At 45.6% G+C, this 19,425-nt stretch overlaps 1 protein-coding gene across 1 annotated transcript in view; it reads left to right on the top strand.

Moving 5' to 3' along the window:
- The first annotated feature begins 7,447 nt into the window (after nt 1-7,447).
- Nucleotides 7,448-19,425, top strand: part of Nfu1 (NFU1 iron-sulfur cluster scaffold) — a 41,395-nt gene continuing 29,417 nt past the window's right edge. The window contains exons 1-4 of the mRNA XM_075983583.1: nt 7,448-7,558; nt 9,616-9,716; nt 12,358-12,493; nt 18,132-18,198. Coding sequence (XP_075839698.1) covers nt 7,500-7,558; nt 9,616-9,716; nt 12,358-12,493; nt 18,132-18,198 — 363 coding nt within the window. The 5' untranslated portion in view covers nt 7,448-7,499. The remainder of the gene's footprint in view (nt 7,559-9,615; nt 9,717-12,357; nt 12,494-18,131; nt 18,199-19,425) is intronic.

Here is a 19,425-nt window from a genome sequence, read left to right as displayed (position 1 = left end):
ACAGATGTCTGGTCATGATATGGCTCAAATTCTGTCATGCAGAAGAGCACACAGGTGGGGAAAGCTCACTCTGCCTTCCCACAGTTCACTTTTTAGACTTTTTAGAGTGAAACCGCCATGCCTACCTCCATTATCCAATCATTTCCTTGTATTTGCCTGACTTGAACCTTGGCTTTATTTGCATTTTTTTTTCTCGTGGTAAAATTGAAGTTGTTGGACCATATGGGGCAATTCTGTTGAAAATGAGGTTTCAGAATGAATTTTTAAAATTCCATTTACCTGGTTTTGAAAAATATCCAAAACTGGACATGGTATCTCATGCTTGTAATCCTAGTTCTTAGGAAACTGAGACAGGAGAATTACCACAAGTTAGAGGCAAACCTGGTCAATATTGAATTCCAGGCCACCATATCTCAACACCCTCTCCTCCCACCCAAAAAAGTCACTGGTCCTTCTGTTTTTCCCTGGCATCAGAGGAAGAGCATCTTTAGTATTGCAGTCACTGGGAATCCTTCCTGGGTACCTTTGTTATGAAATTCAGGACCCTAAGCCACAAACTGCGTTGCCTGTTTCCTCCCGCAAACTCTCCCATACACCTCTGTTGCCTCTAGAAGTTGAAAATGAGAAAGTGCTGGTCAGCTGTCCTTGCAGATGTTTAAATTAGCTGTTCCGTTCAGATGTTAAAGTCGAACAGACAGGTGACTGGCTGTGTTTTCAGAAGTGCGTTTTTATTTCTGGAAAGCTCTGACTCATCCCTGTGTTTTCATACCATTCATTTTTAGTGCCTTAAAAGAAAGCCCGTGACTCTGCAGGGAGGTTTCTGCTGTGGAAGCCGAGTTTCATGGAGACAGCCTGCACCATACTCAGAGTGTGTGCTTACAAATTCTAGCATAGTTCCTCCATTTGCTCGGGGAACTCTGGAGAGTTCATCAAGCTAGATTAGTGATAGAAAAATTGCTAGGAGCTGGGCATGGGAGCATACTCCTGTAAGCAGGAAAGGGGTTCAAGGCCAGCCTAGACTACCTGAGACACTGTCCCCAAAAATAAAAGAATTACTGAAAATTTACCCAGTAATGAAGCCTAAATGCCAGGCTGCACTTGGAATCATTTAGTTGTGATGTCCTTTAAATTTGAAAGACAGGGTCTGGTTGTACAACTTGGTGGAAGAATACATGCTTTGTATGCACCATACCCTGGATTCTGTCCTCAGTACACCCAGAAATAATAGAATAAAGCCCAGGACTCTTGGCAGTTAACATAAGAATGGTTACTTTTTGCCTGGTGTGGTGGCAGGCACCTTAACCCCAGAACTTGTGAGGCAGAGACAGGTGGGTCTCTGTGAATTTGAGGTCAGCCTTGTCTACATAGCAAGATTCAGGCCAGCCAGTGAACGAAAGCTTGTCTTAAGTGGGTGAAAGGGAACTTTTGTTAGTACTTCTCTTTTTGGTATTCTCCACCTGTTTAAATAACAGGCAGTGTGTCAGGGTCCCCGCCCCCACCAGAAACCTGCCTTACACTTCAGTAAAGCCTAACTATTCTTTCTAGCTATTTGCTTTCTCAGTTAATATTTTTGAATGTTTTGAATACTAGTGGATACAAACTGGTCTTTCTGTTAAATGAGTAGTTTGGGAATATACACGGAATTTTGCAACCAATCTTCCCACACTTGTTTTCAGGAGAAGTCCTCAAAGGCACGTGTAAATGGGATGGGACTGTTTAGACAGTGTCCTCACTTGATGTCACGAGCTCTTTCCAGGTTGCAGCATAGACCTGTAGACCCAGCTGCTTAGAAGGCTGAGACAGGACAGCCTGAGCCTAGCAGCTCAAGGCCAGCTTTGGCAACATACAAGGACCCATCTCATGAATAGAAATTTTAGAATGCAAGGTCAGCATCAGCTTCATAACCGTGCTGCAGACTGTTCTAACTTTGATTACTGGATCACTCCATCTAAGCATACAGTCATTTTAATTCACAAGGTCCAAATTAGAATAAAATCATGCACTCCTTATTTTATATAGTTGAATCGTTTGTGAAGTGTGGGCTTGAGGCCTTTTTCATCTACTGAGTAGGAAGTCTACCTGTCGTCTTTTCCTCGGGAGTGAGTGTGACCACATGCAGCTTGTCTTCTCCTCTGTGGCACTTTTTGAAGGAAATCTGACAAGAGACTAGCCAACTCGTGAGTTCTGAAGGAAGAGTCTGGATTACAGGATCAGTGTGCAATTGAATGATCAGGTGTCCTGGTGGGATGCCATCCTGAGTGGAAATCTGGAAAGTTTGTTTCACGGGGAATTAGGAGTGCATAAAGTCTATGAATCAGTTGTAAATTGCCAGTGACCATACTCTAACAGTTTAATAATAAGGAAGAGGAACAGTGTCAATGAAGTACTGTACTTTGTTTTAATTTCCGCTGTGTGTTAGTCGCTTTGTATATTTCATAGGAAACACAGAAAATTGTGAACTTTTGACTCAGTAGAAAGAGATGAGTCAGAATATCTTTAGCTAAAGCCTTAAGCCACATCATGCACTAAGGAACTCCTGAATGATGTGGTAGACCGAGGACAGAGCTCAGAGGTGGAGCCTGGCACAGTGAGCCTCTGGGTTCCTCCCTGTCAGCTGACTGATGAACACTGTTAACTGAGCTAACTTACGTGTCATGGAAAATGGCTCACTAATTTCTTAGGCTTACAATACAGCTCTTTAGCGCCAAAATAAATAAATAAATAAAAAGATAAGAAGTGAACATCAGTGGCAGGCACACCTACGATCTCAATACTTGGGAGACCGAGGCAAAACAATTGTGAGTTCAAATCAAGACCAGCCTGAGCAGCTTAGCAGGACCTTAATATTGAAATTTAAAGAGGGCTGGTTTTGTATTTAAGTGGTAGAATGCTTACCTAGCATGTGCAACCACTGGATTTACTCCAGTACCAGGAAGACAAGAGAGAGCACACAAATTGTTCATCATGTGATGGTGAACAATCTAGCCATGGAAGTGAGGAAAGTTGGTTCTGAAAGCAAATTTTAGTTCATACAGGTTGTTTTGTCTTGGCTCACTGGTAGGGTTGAAGACCTACCTATGTACTGGTGCAGGCCCCAGTGTGTGTGTGTGTATGTGTGTGTGTGTCTGTGCGTGCACACGTGTGCTAACCGAACCGTCTTCTACTCACTAACCCATGTTGTATCTCAATTTCATCTGGTAACTGAGATCTTCTAAACATTCAACAGAATACTGTCTTTCTGGCCTGTTGTATATTTATTAAGTGTTGGACCATGTGCTTGTCAGTGTTTTCAGCCACTCTTCACTGGTGCATAAAGTATTAGAGTGATCTGATGATAAGAAATTCTGTATTTTTATTCTGTAAATGAAAATAATCAAAACATGTATCAGATTGTGAGATATGTATGCATTACTTCAAATAGGAAACTTAAGAGGAGGAAATGCATTGCTCTCTCCAACAGGAACGGGGCAGCTTCCAGTGGAGTCCATTTGGGTCCCTCAAATGTAAAGAGATGTTGCTCCCTGCTGTGTCTTTTGCATTCAACCTTTAGAACACATAGCAGTCAACTCCCAGACAGCTGCTGGTTACAGCATTTTTTTTTTAAATCAGAATCAAACGTTTTGATGACAGGTAGTGTGCAAGAGTCCAGCGGAAGAAGGCGGGAGCATCTCGACACTTTCCATGGCCACCCTGTTCCCGAGCCTTCCAGTGCTTCACTGAAAGATTAAACACTGGGGGTTGTAAGTGAAATCATGTCATTTGAGTGATAACCTTTATCAATCAATATTTGTTTTGCTCTAACCACCAGAACACTTGAAAACCTAATAAAATATCACTAAAGAAAAAGTTTCAAAATGCTTAAGATTAAAAAGTAGTGTCTAGTTGTAAATTGTTTCTGTTCTGTTCCCAGAGGTCTTTGTGCTCCCCACTCCCCATTTCTACTCTCCTTTAATTTCCTCCGTCAGCTTTCTCCTATTTGACCCGACTAATGAGTGGGTTGTCACCTGTCACACTAGCTTGCGGTGGCTACTCTAAAATCTCATTTTAGGATTCGGGCCAGCCTTGACAATCTAACAATGAAATGGTTCACCTTCCCCTAGAATCAAGGACAGAGGAAGGCTGGCAGGACCCAGTTTTCCTCTTTGGAGATGTAGCCCAGAGGGCACTCTGCCCCCTGATCCTATATAGCTCTAGAATGAGTACATATGTGAGCGGACTCTAGAAGAGCAAAAATAGCTAAGTGCTGGTCATGGGGGCACATGCCTGTAATGAGGCAGGAGGTTCACTGTGAGTGCGAGGCCTGCTTGGGCTACATAGCAAGACCTTGTCTCAAAACATACACAAAGGCTAAATATTAACTACATGTGGCTTGTTACCTACAAAGTTTCTGTAACTTGTAATTCCATTAGTTTTGTCAGCTATAGTTCAGCAACCTCAACCTCTGGCTTAGGCAAGTGTTACACAGCTCTGAGTTGATGGTAAACATTACTTGTGCTGCCTTGTGGTGGAACCATGTATATATATACACAAAGGGGATCAGATTCCCTTTGGCAAGGAATTTCAGAATGGTTTTTTCAGCATCAGTCAAAAATAGGTCATGGTTGGCTGATAGCACATGCTTAAACTGCAAGGACCCATGTCCAGTCTCCAGCACTTTGACTCTGAGGTAATGGGAGACAGTAGAATATTTTCCTTTGGAAATGGTGTGCCTGCTGTGTTCTGCAAATCTACCAAAGATTCCTGTGTGAAGGGTTTCTCAGTGTCTGTGCGCAGACCTGCATCCTCCTGCTTCCTTCGCGGGGTTAGCTCTAGCCCTTCAGTTCATTATCTGAAGAGGGCTGGGGAGGGACCACAGGCAGCTGGCACCACAACTCAGTTCTCTCCGCCAAACCTCCAAATTTAGCATTGGAGTTGTTTGCATCTGTGGTGAGGGAGTTGACCAGCCATTGCTTGAGTATTCTTCCCAAGGAAGCGCCTTCTTGTGGGTGGCACTGGGAGGACAGTGGTGACCTGCACCACAGGGCCTGAAGATGTTATTTTGAATGGAACATTTGATGTCATTTTTAGGGAACAGAAACCAAATAACAGAGGCCAAGGACCATGCATATATCGAGGAGGGAAGGTGAGCATCCTCTGCTGGCAGTATTTGGAGTTGCTTGAGTGAGGATCTGTAAGCAGCCTGGAAGGAGTGCTGAGGTCAGCAGGTCTCAGGCATCCTCACCTTGCAAACAATCTTGGGGAAACCAGAAGGTCATTCCCAGCAGTTTTTGTAATGCCTGTCATTGCAGGCTGTTGGATTTATGTTGTTCTCTCTGGGTGTGATCTATCGTGTATCTGATAGTCTTTATGGATAATTGTTTGGGTTGTAAACTCCTATATTCTTTATTAAAATGAGCTTAATTAAGTGACTAAGTGGTGTGTTTTTTCTTAAGTGGGATCTTCCATGGATGAAAGGGCCCTAGTCACTTTTCATCAGCACAGCCTGGGATAGATTCTGATATTTCTGAACGGACACCAGTATTGGTACAGAGAAACTGACAGGAAATGAACCTAAGCCATTCCAAGCTCCCTGTCATGAGAGAGAACCTGTCTGCCCGTTTCCAACTGTGAAGAAAACAGTCAGAGTGATATCTGAACTTTCCTGAGCTGACTTAACAGGAGTCAAGAACTGGCGATATGCCGTGTACAGAAATTGTGTCCACAATCCAGGGCCCCAGAGTTCTAGTGTCGTACACGAGTGAAGCCAAAGTTGCCCACATTTTCTGAGAACTTATCATCTAAATATAAACCTCCACCGGCTTCTGTGATCTCTTTGATCTTGTTATGTAACCATGACTGGTCTGGAACTTAATATGTAGACCAGGCTAGCCCCAGACTCACAGAGATCCGCCTGCTTCTGCCTCCTGAATGCAGGGATTAAAGCCATGTGCCAGCACACCTGGCTAGTTTTATGATTTAAAGTTCTTAAGTGAGCCAGGCGGTGGTGGCGCACGCATTTAATCCCAGCACTTGGGAGGCAGAGGCAGGCGGATCTCTGTGAGTTTGAGACCAGCCTGGAATACAAGAGCTAGTTCCAGGACAGGCTCCAAAACCACAGAGAAACCCTGTCTCGAAAAACCAAAAATAAAATAAAATAAAGTTCTTAAGTGTTGCCTGGAGGCGGCAGCAACACACACTTTTAACCCCAGCACTTGGGAGGCAGAGGCAGGTGAATCTCTGTGAGTCAAGTCCAACCTAGTCTACAGAGCGAATTCCAAGACAGAGCTACACAGAGAAACCTTGTCTTAAGAAAGCAACCAAACAAAACCCTTCACTGTTTTGTGTTTTAAGGTTGCAGCAGCCGCCGCCAAAGCTGCTTTATTTATTTTCCAAGACTGCAGGTACTCTTGGGGAAGACAGACGCCCACTGAGCTTTCTGCCAAGGTGTGGGACAGGACTCCCATTGAGAGGAGCCAGGTAAATGCCACTAGCAAATGGCTGAAACCTGTGACTCTAGACTCTTGCCTTCCTTTGAGGTTTTCCTTGAGTTCACCTCATCAGCTGAGGTTGGAGCACGTGGTGGAAGGAGAGGAAGTATCTCCTCGGTGTGCTCTCATATCGGCTGAGCCCAGGGGCAGTCCACGGTCTCTAGTGGCTCACTAGAAGTCAGAGCTGGTGGAATCCCACTTCTACCTTGACAAAATTTAAATACAAATTTTGACTTGGAATATTTGACTATTAGGTATAGGGAGTACGTGCAGGGCATCGTGGTGCACGCCTTTAATCCCAGCACTGGGGAGGCAGAGGCAGGAAGATCCCTGAGTTTGAGGCTAGCCTGGTCTACAAATCAATTTCCAGCACAGCGAAGGCTACACAGAGAACCCTGCCTCGAAAAGCCAAAAACTAAACAAAAGCATAGAGAGTATAAAAGCATAGTGGAAGAAGGTAGTACTAAGACAAAATATTTTTAAGACAGAATCTCACCCTGTTTGGCCTCAAATTCATGGGTGACCCTCCTGCCTCAGCCTCCTTTGTGCTGAGATTAGGAATGTGGCCTCACATCACCTGTAAAATTTGTAATGAACCGAAAGTTGACTAATAAGTCACCATTGTATGTAGGAAAGAATGTGCCTCAAAGAAAACGATGATGATAGCCAAACATGCATTCTATGCGCAAGTGTTTTAAGATTTCAATTGGCTTAATGGAATTGCTTCATAGTTTACCCACATATTAGTGTCCTAATCTTTAAAACCTGAGGATGTGGGGCTAGATGGGAGGTGGGGAGAACTGGGAGGAGTAGACGGAGGGGAAACTGCCATCAAGATATGTGGGAAGAAAAAAAAATCTATTTTCCTTAAGGGGGTGGGGGATAAAACAGCCTGCTTTGACTTACCCGCAGCACCGCCCTCCACCTGTAGGGGGCACGCTTCCCGTGACTGCTCTCTCCCCGAGGTCTGAGTCTGCAGAGGACTTGGAGACTAAGGAGGCGTGTCCGCGCAAGCGCACCGGCACCGAAACGATGGCGGCGGCCGAGCGGGCGTGGGGAGCTGTAGCTGGTGTAGCTCGGCTGTGCAGGCGGTAGGTGTGGGCGCCCCTGCCAGCAGTTTCCTGTCGCCGCCCTGTCACTGGGAGGGGACTGGTGTCTAACGGAGTCTTGTCCTGGCTCCAGAGCCCGAGGCCCGACCACTCTCTACGGACGTCCCGTCCCGTTGTCAACCCCGTGGGGACGTGGCTCCGAAGGGAAGCTCATTCCCGGGGTCGTTCCCTTCCCTTTCCGGGGAAGCACTTTCAAGGGCACGGCTCGGAGGGAAGCGACTCCAGGGAACCTACCGCCTAGGCCTGCCGTGTCCTGTTGCACTTCAGAGCCACCCTGATGTCTTCCTCAGATATCTGCCAGACCCGTGTGATTCCTGTAGAAAAGGGCCTAACAGAATGCTGGTGGTTACCTTGAAGTTTCAAATGCATTTCATGAGCCCGGCTTGTAGCTCACCTCTGTGCTGTCATCTCAGCACTTGAGAGGTGAAGGCAGGAAGGAGTTCAAGACCAGCTTGGACTATATGAGACCGCTGTTTTAAAACTCCTAATACATCTTTTTTTTTTTTTTTTTTTGGTTTTTTCGAGACAGGGTTTCTCTGTGGCTTTGGAGCCTGTCCTGGAACTAGCTCTGTAGACCAGGCTGGTCTCGAACTCACTGAGATCCGACTGCCTCTGCCTCCCGAGTGCTGGGATTAAAGGCGTGCGCCACCACCGCCCGGCTCCTAATACATTTTATAAAAATAGCAGATTAACAGAGGGTTTCGTGGGTTGCCCATTTCTCCCGTTTTCGATAACTTTTCTTGAGTACTTTGCTCCGGGTCTCTTAGAATGCAGACCTTCCTGCCAGAGTACCCTTCTGATTTCTCCACTCTGCTGCGGCTTTTCCCCAGGGTTGACGGAACAGTAACCCTAAGATGCCAGGATGTTTCCAAATCCTGGAATATTCACTTAATGTGCAGTTACCGGTTGCTACATAGTGATAACAGCTGCCATGTAGTGAACACTTAGCCTGGTATGACCATGGACTGGTAGGGGTCCCTTAGGGAGAATGATCTACCATGCTCCGTATGCCTTTTGTTTAGAGTGCATTTATTAAGTATACAGCAAACTAGCATAAGCAGCAAGCGGCAGTGTTGAGAGCCCCAGATCAGACATGCCATTCAGCAGAGCAGACGCCATTCAGCAGAGCAGACTGGAAGCCCCGGGAACGGGACAGAGGAGGGCCCAGGCAGAGTATCTTCTCCTGGGTATGACTTTTAACTGGCCATTTCTATCATAGGCATCTTTATGTCATGTGGTTAAGCAGTAGCTGAGTCTTGTAAGGGGAGCTGCCTGGGAATAATTGACTTCCCAGCTCTGCTCAAGGGACACTGTTTTCCCCCCTCCCATTTACTCTCCTGGTCTCAGGAGCACCGTGGTTTTACTCTCGGGCTGTTTTGCTCTTCTGTTCTTTGCCCAACAGGGAGTCTTGGGGGACAATTTGAAGCAAACACTTAAGGCAGTGGATCCCTGGTTCGCAAAGCTAATTCCTAGCAGCCAGGGCTACACAGTGAGACCCTGTCTCAAAGTTTAAAAAAAAAAAACTGATTCAGAAGTCAGAGCTGGAAAATTTTTCACTACTGAAATGTCTTTTTTTTCCCCTTCTCTAGCTGTAGTTACTTTCAAAGCTCCCTTTGTTTTTACTTTAATGACGCCTTGAAAATACCCAGTCAAGGGGGCTGGAGAGATGGCTCAGTGGTTAAGAGCATTGCCTACTCTTCCAAAGGTCCTGAGTTCAATTCCCGGCAACCACATGGTGGCTCACAACCATCTGTAATGAGGTCTGGTGCAGACATACAGACAGAATATTGTATACATAATAAATAAATATTTTTAAAAAAAAAGAAAAAAAAAGAAAATACCCAGTCAATGCTTCTCTATCAGAGGGAAAGGAAGTTCCACCACTCATGTCTGTGATTCCAGAACTAGGGAAGCAGAGGCAAGAGTATCTACCACAGAAGTCCATGGAGCCACCTGGCTTCACCATGATAACCTGTTTCCAAACAACAGCAAAACAGAGTCGACTCCTTACCGTGTCATTCATTGTTTTTTAAATATAGGTTCTGTCATGTGGTGACTCCACACACCTTCAAGAAACAACCTCTGCACCAGTATGTAGGAAGACCGCTTTTCCCGATGCGTGCGCCCTTGTCTCACACAGGTACAATTTCACCTCTTCCGAGGACATTGTGTGGCGGAACCAGTGCAACACTGCTAGAGTTAGCGCTCAGAAAAGACAAAATTTGAAAGGTTTCTTCAAAAGTTTTTATTACACTTATTTGTATGTGTGAGAGTGTGTCACAATGCATGTGTGGAGGTCAGAGGTGAGTTAGGTCTCTCCGTGTGGGTTCTGGGGATTGAGTGCAGGCCTTGGAGGCAAGCACCTTTACCTCCTGTGCCATCTCAGCAGCCCAGGAACTTGTCCGTCTTGTGTTCAGAGGCACATAAAAAGGCTCCAGCGAGTTTCTGTCCACTCCCCTCCATGGTAAAGCCGTCCTTTACTGTGATTCGTCAGAGGACATTATCTGTAGACTGACGAAATCTCTAAGTCTTAAGAGCACATTGTGAGAACATGAATTGCTCAGTTAATGATTTCTAAAAGGAAATATTATAAAAAAGAAGTTACAAGTGTATTTGTGTTTGAGAGAATCGTGTGGGAATAGCTGTACAACTGTAAATTCCTGGCTTTTCTCCAAACCTCCTAGCATCTGATTTTGAAAGTAGTTTGAAATGTGAGCCCTGCACTGTAATTGGGGAAGCTTGGAGAGGGGTGAGTGGGTGTGGCTTGACATCATGGATTAGCCTCTCTCTCTTCATTTTACCTTGCACACCTGTGGCCACGTTCTGGGGTGAGGCTGAGGGCATGACGTGAGTCAGGAGGAGTTCTCACCTCTTCTCTTACAGGAGATGAGGGAGGAATGGTTGTCTATGGCCTGCATGCTTCCTTGAATCTCAAAACGTCTTGGATGTAAATACTGAGTAACTCAGCAGGTCAGGCCACTTTAATTGCTTAAATTTTGTGGGATGCAGTTTGTGGCTTTCTGGTCTCTTCCCGTTGGGCACTTGGTGATTTCAGCCTTTGATGGTTCCCATTTCTGTTGTGCAGGAGCCGGTGCCTGCCTAGTTAGGAACCTTGTAGTACCATTCCCAAAAGGGAAAGAAGTATCCTGTGCTAACTCAGGACACTTTTAGAAGTGTCCATTGGATGTCAGAGCTAGGATTTATCTATTTATTTATTATTTATTTTTATTACAATGTTTCTCCGTTCCCTTTCTCCCTATAAGCCCTCCATATAGCACCCTCTACTCTCCTTCAGATTCATAGTCTCCCTTTTCACCAGTTTGTTATTGCATGCACGTATGTATTTGTATATCCATGTATATTTTTTAATATTTATTTATTTATTTATTATGTATACAATATTCTGTCTGTGTGTATGCCTGCAGGCCAGAAGGGGGCACCAGACCCCATTACAGATGGTTGTGAGCCACCATGTGGTTGCTGGGAATTGAACTCAGGACCTTTGGAAGAGCAGGCGATGCTCTTAACCGCTGAGCCATCTCTCCAGACCCTCCATGCATATCCTTAAATACAACCTATTAAGTCCATATAATGTTATTTGTAAGTATGTGGAGTTGTTTTTAAAATACTTAATTAAACCAAATTTAAAATGCAATTGGAATGATTTTGTTGGCTATCTATTCAGATTAGTATTGAGGTAGCTTTTATATGTGAAAGGAGAAAAGTTGTGGGGGACACTGTACTTTTCTTAATTTTTACTCCCCCAGTTGTTTGGTTTGACTTTTTGAGAGGAGCTTGCTAAGATTCCAAGGCTAGCCTGGAGCTTGCTGTGTCGCTGAGACTAGCATGAACTCAGGGTCATCTTGCTCAGCCTCCCACTCTGGGGCTGTAGGCACTGGGCAACTCCATTCATCTGAGTCTAGCTTTCAAAGAAAGTTTCGTTTTGTCTTCGTTTGACATTTATAGTTTCATCCATGGGTACTTCCCAAACCTCCTTTTCTGTAGACCCGATTTACTCTAGTGTGTTGAATAGGAGAAAGCCAGATTTAGTCCTTCAGATTCAGTAAAGTACCTAATACATGATTTTAGTTACCATAATAAATGACTTAATAATTTAGTAAATTATTAAGACAACAAAAAGTGAAGCCATGCATCACAGCCCACACCTTTAATCCCAGTACTCCTTAGGCAGAGACAGGCAGATCTCTATAAGTTCAAGGCCAGCCTAGTCTAGATACTGAGACTCTCTCTCTCAAACAAGCAAACCTACAGAAAATGGCTGGTTCAGAACAGAAAGTAGTGGCAGTCTTTCTTTAAAGTTGTATTTCAAAAATTGTTTGCTGTAAAAGCAGATTCTTCCTGATAGGAGGGAGGTTCAGGACTTAAGCATCAAAATTCAGGCATTTTAACTTCTTAGGATTTCTCTGAGCATCTTGGGAAGTAAAGTTTGTGGGATTTTTTTTGTTCCTCCTAGTTTTTCTTACTTTCGTTTATTTAAAAATGAGCACTTTGGGGGGGGGCTGGAGAGATGGGTCAGTGGTTAGAGCACTTGCTACTCTTGCAGAGGCCTAGGTTTGATTCCCAGCACCCATATGATAGCCTACAGCCATTCATGACTCCATTCTAGAGGGTTGATGGCCTCCACAGCACTGCAGACACGTGGTGCACATACATGCAGGCAAAATATTTACATAGATAAAAAATAAATCTTTAAAAATCAGAACACTTTGTTATCTAACTTAAACTGTTTTTTCTAGCATAACACTCTTTCTCTTTTTCAGTACGATTCATGTTTATTCAAACACAAGATACCCCAAATCCCAACAGCTTAAAGTTTATACCAGGAAAGCCGGTTCTTGAGTCGAGGACCATGGACTTCCCCACCCCAGCTGCAGCTTTCCGCTCGCCTCTGGCCAGGTACCATTTCTGCTGGGTATCCCAGGAAGCACAGTGGCCCTCTGTGTTTGGGCAGCCTTGCAGAGCTAGCACATTTGGTTGGCAGCTTGGTTTTGGAAGAGTTGAGTTGAAATTACAAAAATTTTCTCCTGGTTGTCTATTTGACAGCGTGGTAGCATAAATACTTAACTTAAGAAGGAAGTTCACCAAATGGGTAATTATGATAAATTTCTGATCTAAATATTTAAAACTCTAAATGTTAGAAAATTGTGTGTGTGTGTGTGTGTGTGTAGGGCAGGATATGAGTTAGGGGGATATGTGTGTGGGGGCAGGGTATGAGTGAGGGGGGTATGTGTGTGGGGGCAGGGTATGAGTGAGGGGGGTATGTGTGTGGGGGCAGGGTATGAGTGAGGGGGGTATGTGTGTGTGTGTGTATGTGTGTGTGGGCAGGGTATGAGTGAGGGGTGTGTGTGTGTGTGTATGTGTGTGGGCAGCCTATAGGTCTGTGTAGGTATGTGTGTGTGGGCAGCGTATGGGTCTGTGTAGGTGTATGAGTGTGTGGGCAGCGTATGGGTCTGTGTAGGTGTATGAGTGTGTGAGCAGTGTACGGGTCTGTGTGGGTGTATGAGTGTGTGGGCAGCGTACGGGTCTGTGTGGGTGTATGAGTGTGTGGGCAGCGTACGGGTGTGTGTGGGCAGCGTACGGGTCTGTGTGGGTGTATGTGTGTGTGGGCAGGGTATGGGTCTGTGTGGGTGTATGAGTGTGTGGGCAGCGTATGGGTCTGTGTGGGTGTATGTGTGTGTGGGCAGCATATGGGTCTGTGTAGGTGTATGAGTGTGTGGGCAGCGTATGGGTCTGTGTAGGTGTGTGTGTGTGTGGGCAGCGTATGGGTCTGTGCAGGTGTATGAGTGTGTGGGCAGCGTATGGGTCTGTGTAGGTGTATGAGTGTGTGGGCAGGGTATGGGTCTGTGTGTGTGTGTGTATGTGTGTGTGTGGGCAGCGTATGGGTCTGTGTGTGTGTGTGTATGTGTGTGTGTGGGCAGCGTATGGGTCTGTGTGTGTGTAGGTCTATGAGTGTGTGGGCAGCGTATGGGTCTGTAGGTGTATGAGTGTGTGGGCAGCGTATGGGTCTGTGTAGGTGTATGAGTGTGTGGGCAGCGTATGGGTCTGTAGGTGTATGAGTGTGTGGGCAGCGTATGGGTCTGTAGGTGTATGAGTGTGTGGGCAGCGTATGGGTCTGTGTAGGTGTATGAGTGTGTAGGTGTATGAGTGTGTGGGCAGCGTATGAGTCTGTGTAGGTGTATGAGTGTGTGGGCAGCGTATGGGTCTGTGTAGGTGTATGAGTGTGTGGGCAGCGTATGGGTCTGTAGGTGTATGAGTGTGTGGGCAGCGTATGGGTCTGTGTAGGTGTATGAGTGTGTGGGCAGGGTATGGGTCTGTGTGGGTGTATGAGTGTGTGGGCAGCGTACGGGTCTGTGTGGGTGTATGAGTGTGTGGGCAGCGTATGGGTCTGTGTGGGTGTATGAGTGTGTGGGCAGCGTATGGGTCTGTGTGGATGTATGAGTGTGTGGGCAGCGTATGGGTCTGTGTGGGTGTATGAGTGTGTGGGCAGCGTATGGGTCTGTGCAGGTGTATGAGTGTGTGGGCAGCGTATGGGTCTGTGTGGGTGTATGAGTGTGTGGGCAGCGTATGGGTCTGTGTGGGTGTATGAGTGTGTGGGCAGCGTATGGGTCTGTGTGGGTGTATGAGTGTGTGGGCAGCGTACGGGTCTGTGTGGGTGTATGAGTGTGTGGGCAGCGTATGGGTCTGTGTGGGTGTATGAGTGTGTGGGCAGCGTATGGGTCTGTGTGGGTGTATGAGTGTGTGGGCAGCGTATGGGTCTGTGTGGGTGTATGAGTGTGTGGGCAGGGTACGGGTCTGTGCAGGTGTATGAGTGTTCACACACAGAGCCCAGGGCATGTCCTTGTGTGTCCTCTGTCACTCTCCATCTTAGTTTTTATTCGTTTGATTTTGTTTTTTTAAAGATTTATTTATTTATTATGTATACACTGCATCAGAAGAGGGCACCAGATCTCATGGTTGCTTCTGAGCCATCATGTGGTTGCTGGGAATTTAACTCAGGACCTCTGAGCCATCTCTCCAGCCCTCCATCTTAGTTTTTTAGACAGGGTTCCCCTCAGCACCCACTGCTCCCTTACTTAGTAGACTGGCTGACCAGAAGGTCCTCGGGATCCCCTGCCTCTCAAGTGCTGGGGTTACAGGTGCGTGCTGCCATGACCAACTGTGTACATGTCTGCTGAGAATTAGAACGCAGGCCCGCTCGTGTGTGTGCTGTGCACTTTATCCATTGAACCATTTTCTCCAGCACTTTTCAAAATGTTTGGAGATGGGAGCCTCGGCTGTGCTGTATAACTGGTTGGCCTTGGACCCTTGTGCCTCCACTTCCTGGTGTTGGGATTACAGATGGCTGTCACTATGCCCAGCTTGAACCTCTGATTTTCAAGAACTATAAAAAGGTGCTCCTTTAATTCCATAGGAAAGAGTAACCAAGTTTCTAAGTTTTCATTCAGAACCATAAATGATGGCAGTTGTCAGATATGGCACGACCTTTTAAAATCAATGAGGACAGTTTCTGAGTTCACGAGAAACATATTCAGTGTGTCAGGGTGGTAAATAAAGTGCACCAAGCCTTCTCTGAACCTGTGGCCGGAGCAGTCATTTGTGCTGAGAAACACTAGAGTCGGCACCAGCTGAATTCTTGCTAGCTTGCTTTTCCGTGCAGAACATGTGCTCTGCCCGAGTTGACACCAGGGCCTTTTCCACGCAGAACATGTGCTCTGCCCGAGTTGACACCAGGGCCTTTTCCACGCAGAACGTGCGCTCTGCCCGAGTTGACACCAGGGCCTTTTCCACGCAGAACGTGCGCTCTGCCCGAGTTGACACCAGGGCCTTTTCCACGCAGAACGTGCGCTCTGCCCGAGTTGACACCAGGGCCTTTTCCACGCAGAACATGCGCTCTGCCTTTGAGTTGCAGCCTGACACTATTGGAATCTCCACCCTGATGCTCCTTGCCAAGCAGATGTAGAAATCAGCATAGGAGACCTTCCCATACACGACCTGAGGCTCAGAAGTCATAATGCACTGTAGACCATTTATTTTTCATGCTTTTGATACTACAGAAGTGTGTACATTATAATTTAGTGAACATGCCTGTGTGTATTTGTGTGTAAAACAAGTGTTTGATGAGTATTTCCATCTTTTGCACTTGTATAGTAGGAAATAGTGAGGTGGTTAACAGCACTTGTTTCCCTTGTGAAGGATTCGAGTTAGATTTTCCAGCACCTAGGCAATTCACACCTACCTGTAACTCCAGCCCTGAGGGGCTCCAATGCCCTCTTCTTGCCTCTTCAGACTCTGCGCTCTGCACTCATGTGCAGATACATAGATACATGTGCATACACATAAAACAAATAAAAGAATTCTTTTAAAAATTACAGTAGGTAATAGGCATTCTCATGTTTTTTCATTTCTTTTTGTTATTTAGTTTATTTATTTATTTATTTTTATTTATTTATTTATTTATTTTGATTTTTCGAGACAGGGTTTCTCTGTGGTTTTGGAGCCTGTCCTGGAACTAGCTCTTGTAGACCAGGCTGGTCTCGAACTCACAGAGATCCGCCTGCCTCTGCCTCCCAAGTGCTGGGATTAAAGGCGTAGTTTATTTTTTTATTTATTATGTATACTACAGTGTTCTGTCTGTATGTATGCCTGCAGGCCAGAAGAGGGCACCAGATCTCATTACAGATGGTTGTGAGCCACCATGTGGTTGCCGGAAATTGAACTCAGGACCTCTGCAAGAGCAGCCAGTACACCTAACTGCTGAGCCATCTCTCCAGCCCTAGTTTTATTAAATATAATGAAGTCCTCATCACTATTTAATTGATTTCACAGCTCTATATTATGTTTTTTCTAAAAAAAGAAATATAACTTCAGGAAACACACAGGCATACAAGATTTGCCTCGGATGTTTATTAGTCAATTTGCACACGCATGTGTATAAGCAAACACTGACACATGTGAAATAAACAAATTTAAAAACTAGCATTTACAAAAAAGACTTATATATGTCTGTGTGTATATCTGTGTGTCTGTCTGTCTTTGTAATGGATTAAGTAAAATGCTGTGGATTCCCTAATGGCTGCAGCGGCCCCAGAAACGCTGTAGGTCCCCAGGTAGCAGCAGTGGGCATCGCGTCCTGAGAGAGCAGCCAGGTCCAGTCCCAGGCAGGGACAGCACAGTTCCTAAGTGGCTGCAGTGGGCCACGAGGGGCAGTGAGTCCCACAAGGAGAGACAGACAGATGGGCGTGCCATGAGACCATGGAAAAGAGAAGGGACTCAGGCTAGAAGCTGAAGATCAGCTTGCCTGGGGAAGGGGGGGGGCAGCATGGCTTGTCTCTTCAAGGGACAGAACAGACCATTATAATCTGTCTGTCTCTGTCTGTGTGTCTGTGTGTCTTGCAATACTGGAGATTGACTCTAGGGCCTTGGGCATGCCAGGCAGGAGTTCTGCCACTGATCTACAGCCTCAGCCTGAGACATAGCATGCTGTTAAGTGAAGACAGTTGCAGAACAGTGGTGCAATGTGATAATATCCATGTAGCCCTCCTCCTAAATAAAAACAGCACATGACTCCATGAAAGTTCCTGGGGAAATGCACACCAGAAGGACAATCTAGGATTTTAGTTTCCTGATTAGTTTGAGTTTAACTTTTTAGCGTTTTTGCTCTTTTGAGATTGGTCTCAGTAGTTCAGGCTAGCCTTGAACCTACTGATCCTTTTGCCTCCATCTCTTGAGTTCTGGCTTAGAGGCTATGCTATCATGCCTAATGGTGTAGGAGGTAGGAGGTCCTTCTGTCTATGGTTTTATTGGTTAATGAATAAAGAACTGGCTTGGCCTATATAGCATGGGAGGAGGAAGGCAGAGTTATCTCTGATGGAGCCGCCATCAGAGATAGACATACTGAAACTTTGCTGGTAGGCCACAACCTCGTGGTAATACATAGATTAATATATGACACTCCCACATCAGGGTTCAATTTTCTACTACCACAAAACAACTAGGAAAAAAAATTCCTGTTTCTGGTATTCCTAGAGTTTTTTATCTTCAACTAAGCAAACTGGTCTTGTCTGTGCTGAGCTGCTGTAGGGAATGTTTTTGCTAAGCTTCTGAGAGAAGTCAGCCTGCCTTTTGTCTTCTGGGAACCTGGCACTTAGAGATGCCAGGTATCTTCTGAGTGAAGGGGCGGGTGAGCCTGTGCCTGACTCCAGGAAGGGCTTCAGAATGCCTTTGTGGGTCTCGGTGGCGCTGTCTTTTTCCATGTGAAGTTGTGCTGCAGTTTTTGCGTGTGTCACAGCCTTTTCACTGATTGCCAGACGGTGGGCGTTTTCGGGGGGCAGTGCTCTTCAGATCCATGTTTGCCTTTGAGGAGCAAGTGTGCTGTGCTCTTGGGCAGACACCTAGGGTGAGGCAGGTGGCTGCAGGATGTAGGAACAAAGCTGTCTGGAGTGGATAGGGTTCTAGCCAGGGATGGCTAACTTGTCTCTTTACTTCTGCATGGGTTTATGGTCTTTCTTGACATCTTTTTCTTCTGTATCCACAGGCAGTTATTCAGGATTGAAGGAGTGAAAAGTGTCTTCTTCGGCCCAGATTTCATCACAGTCACAAAGGTACAGTCATGAGTATAAAACTAGACTAGCCGACTTGTAGCTATTTCTGAATCCAGTGCCCCTCCCTCTCCAGAACATTCTTTGTTCTTTGGTTTTCAATTTCCCTTCTTTGGTTTCTCATAGATAGTCTTGCTGTATAGTTCAGGCTGCCCTGAAACCTATGTCCTTCCTTCCTTCCTTGGACCCCATTGCTGGCATTACAAACATGCACCACACTCTACCCTAGAATTTTCATTCTTAGTGTGCTACAGTTTTTAATAACACTGTGATATTAGAAATCTCAGGTGAGGGACTGGAGAAATAACTCCGCAGTTGAGAGTGCTGGTCGCCCTTGCAGAGAGCCCAGTTTAGATTTCCTGCACCAACATGGCAGCTCACAAACATCTATAACCCCAGTTCCAGGGACCTAGTGTTCTCTTCCAACCTCAGTGGGCACCAGCCACACACATACTACATATACACATATGCAGGCAAAACATTCATGCACATAAAATAAAATAAGTAAATACATAAAAAAAATCTCAGGTGATGTTTGCTTCTTAGATCTGTCAAGTTGCTAAAGTGCCTTTTCTAGCTGCAGTTAGTTATGATCCAGGTGTAACTGATCCTACAGCCTCATCCGTACAGCAGGGTCAGTGCAGTGTCCAGAATTACAGGGCTAATCCACAGCAGGGTGCGGCCTTGGCAGGACTAGGAGTTCAGCTTCCAGGCTACCAGAATAAAAATTGTTTTTCCATAAAATTTAAATAAATTAAAAACATTTTAAATTGCGTGTTTTATTTTGTGTGTGTGTTTGTGTTCAGGCATGCACATGGAATCAGGACAATTTACAGGAGGCAGGTCTGTCCTTCCACCATGTGGGTCCCAGGGATCAAATGCAGGCTGCCAGGCTTGGTGACAAGATTTTACCCACTGAGCAATCTTGCCTGCACCTAAATAGTATTTTTAGTAATTCCTGCTGCGAGTTGATGGAGTAAAAAGGGAATCAAGTCCATATTATGAACAAATTACATATGCATCTGTCAGGTGCCATGGTATAACACCCTCTCTGAAAGGGATGTGCTTATGCATTCTTTTGACAAATGCACATACGACTAATTTCAGATACAGGGAGTTTTTGCATAGTTCAATGTCCTGCAGCAGTACTGTGAGCTGGACCATGGTGGTGCACGCCTTTAATCCTAGCACTCAGGAGGCAGAGGCTGGTGGATCTCTGAGAGTTCAATA

The sequence above is a fragment of the Microtus pennsylvanicus genome, chromosome 8 (assembly GCF_037038515.1).
Source record: "Microtus pennsylvanicus isolate mMicPen1 chromosome 8, mMicPen1.hap1, whole genome shotgun sequence".
Lineage (NCBI taxonomy): Eukaryota > Metazoa > Chordata > Mammalia > Rodentia > Cricetidae > Microtus > Microtus pennsylvanicus.
Note: the sequence above shows the minus strand (reverse complement) of the source record. Positions and strands in the feature narration are given on the sequence as shown.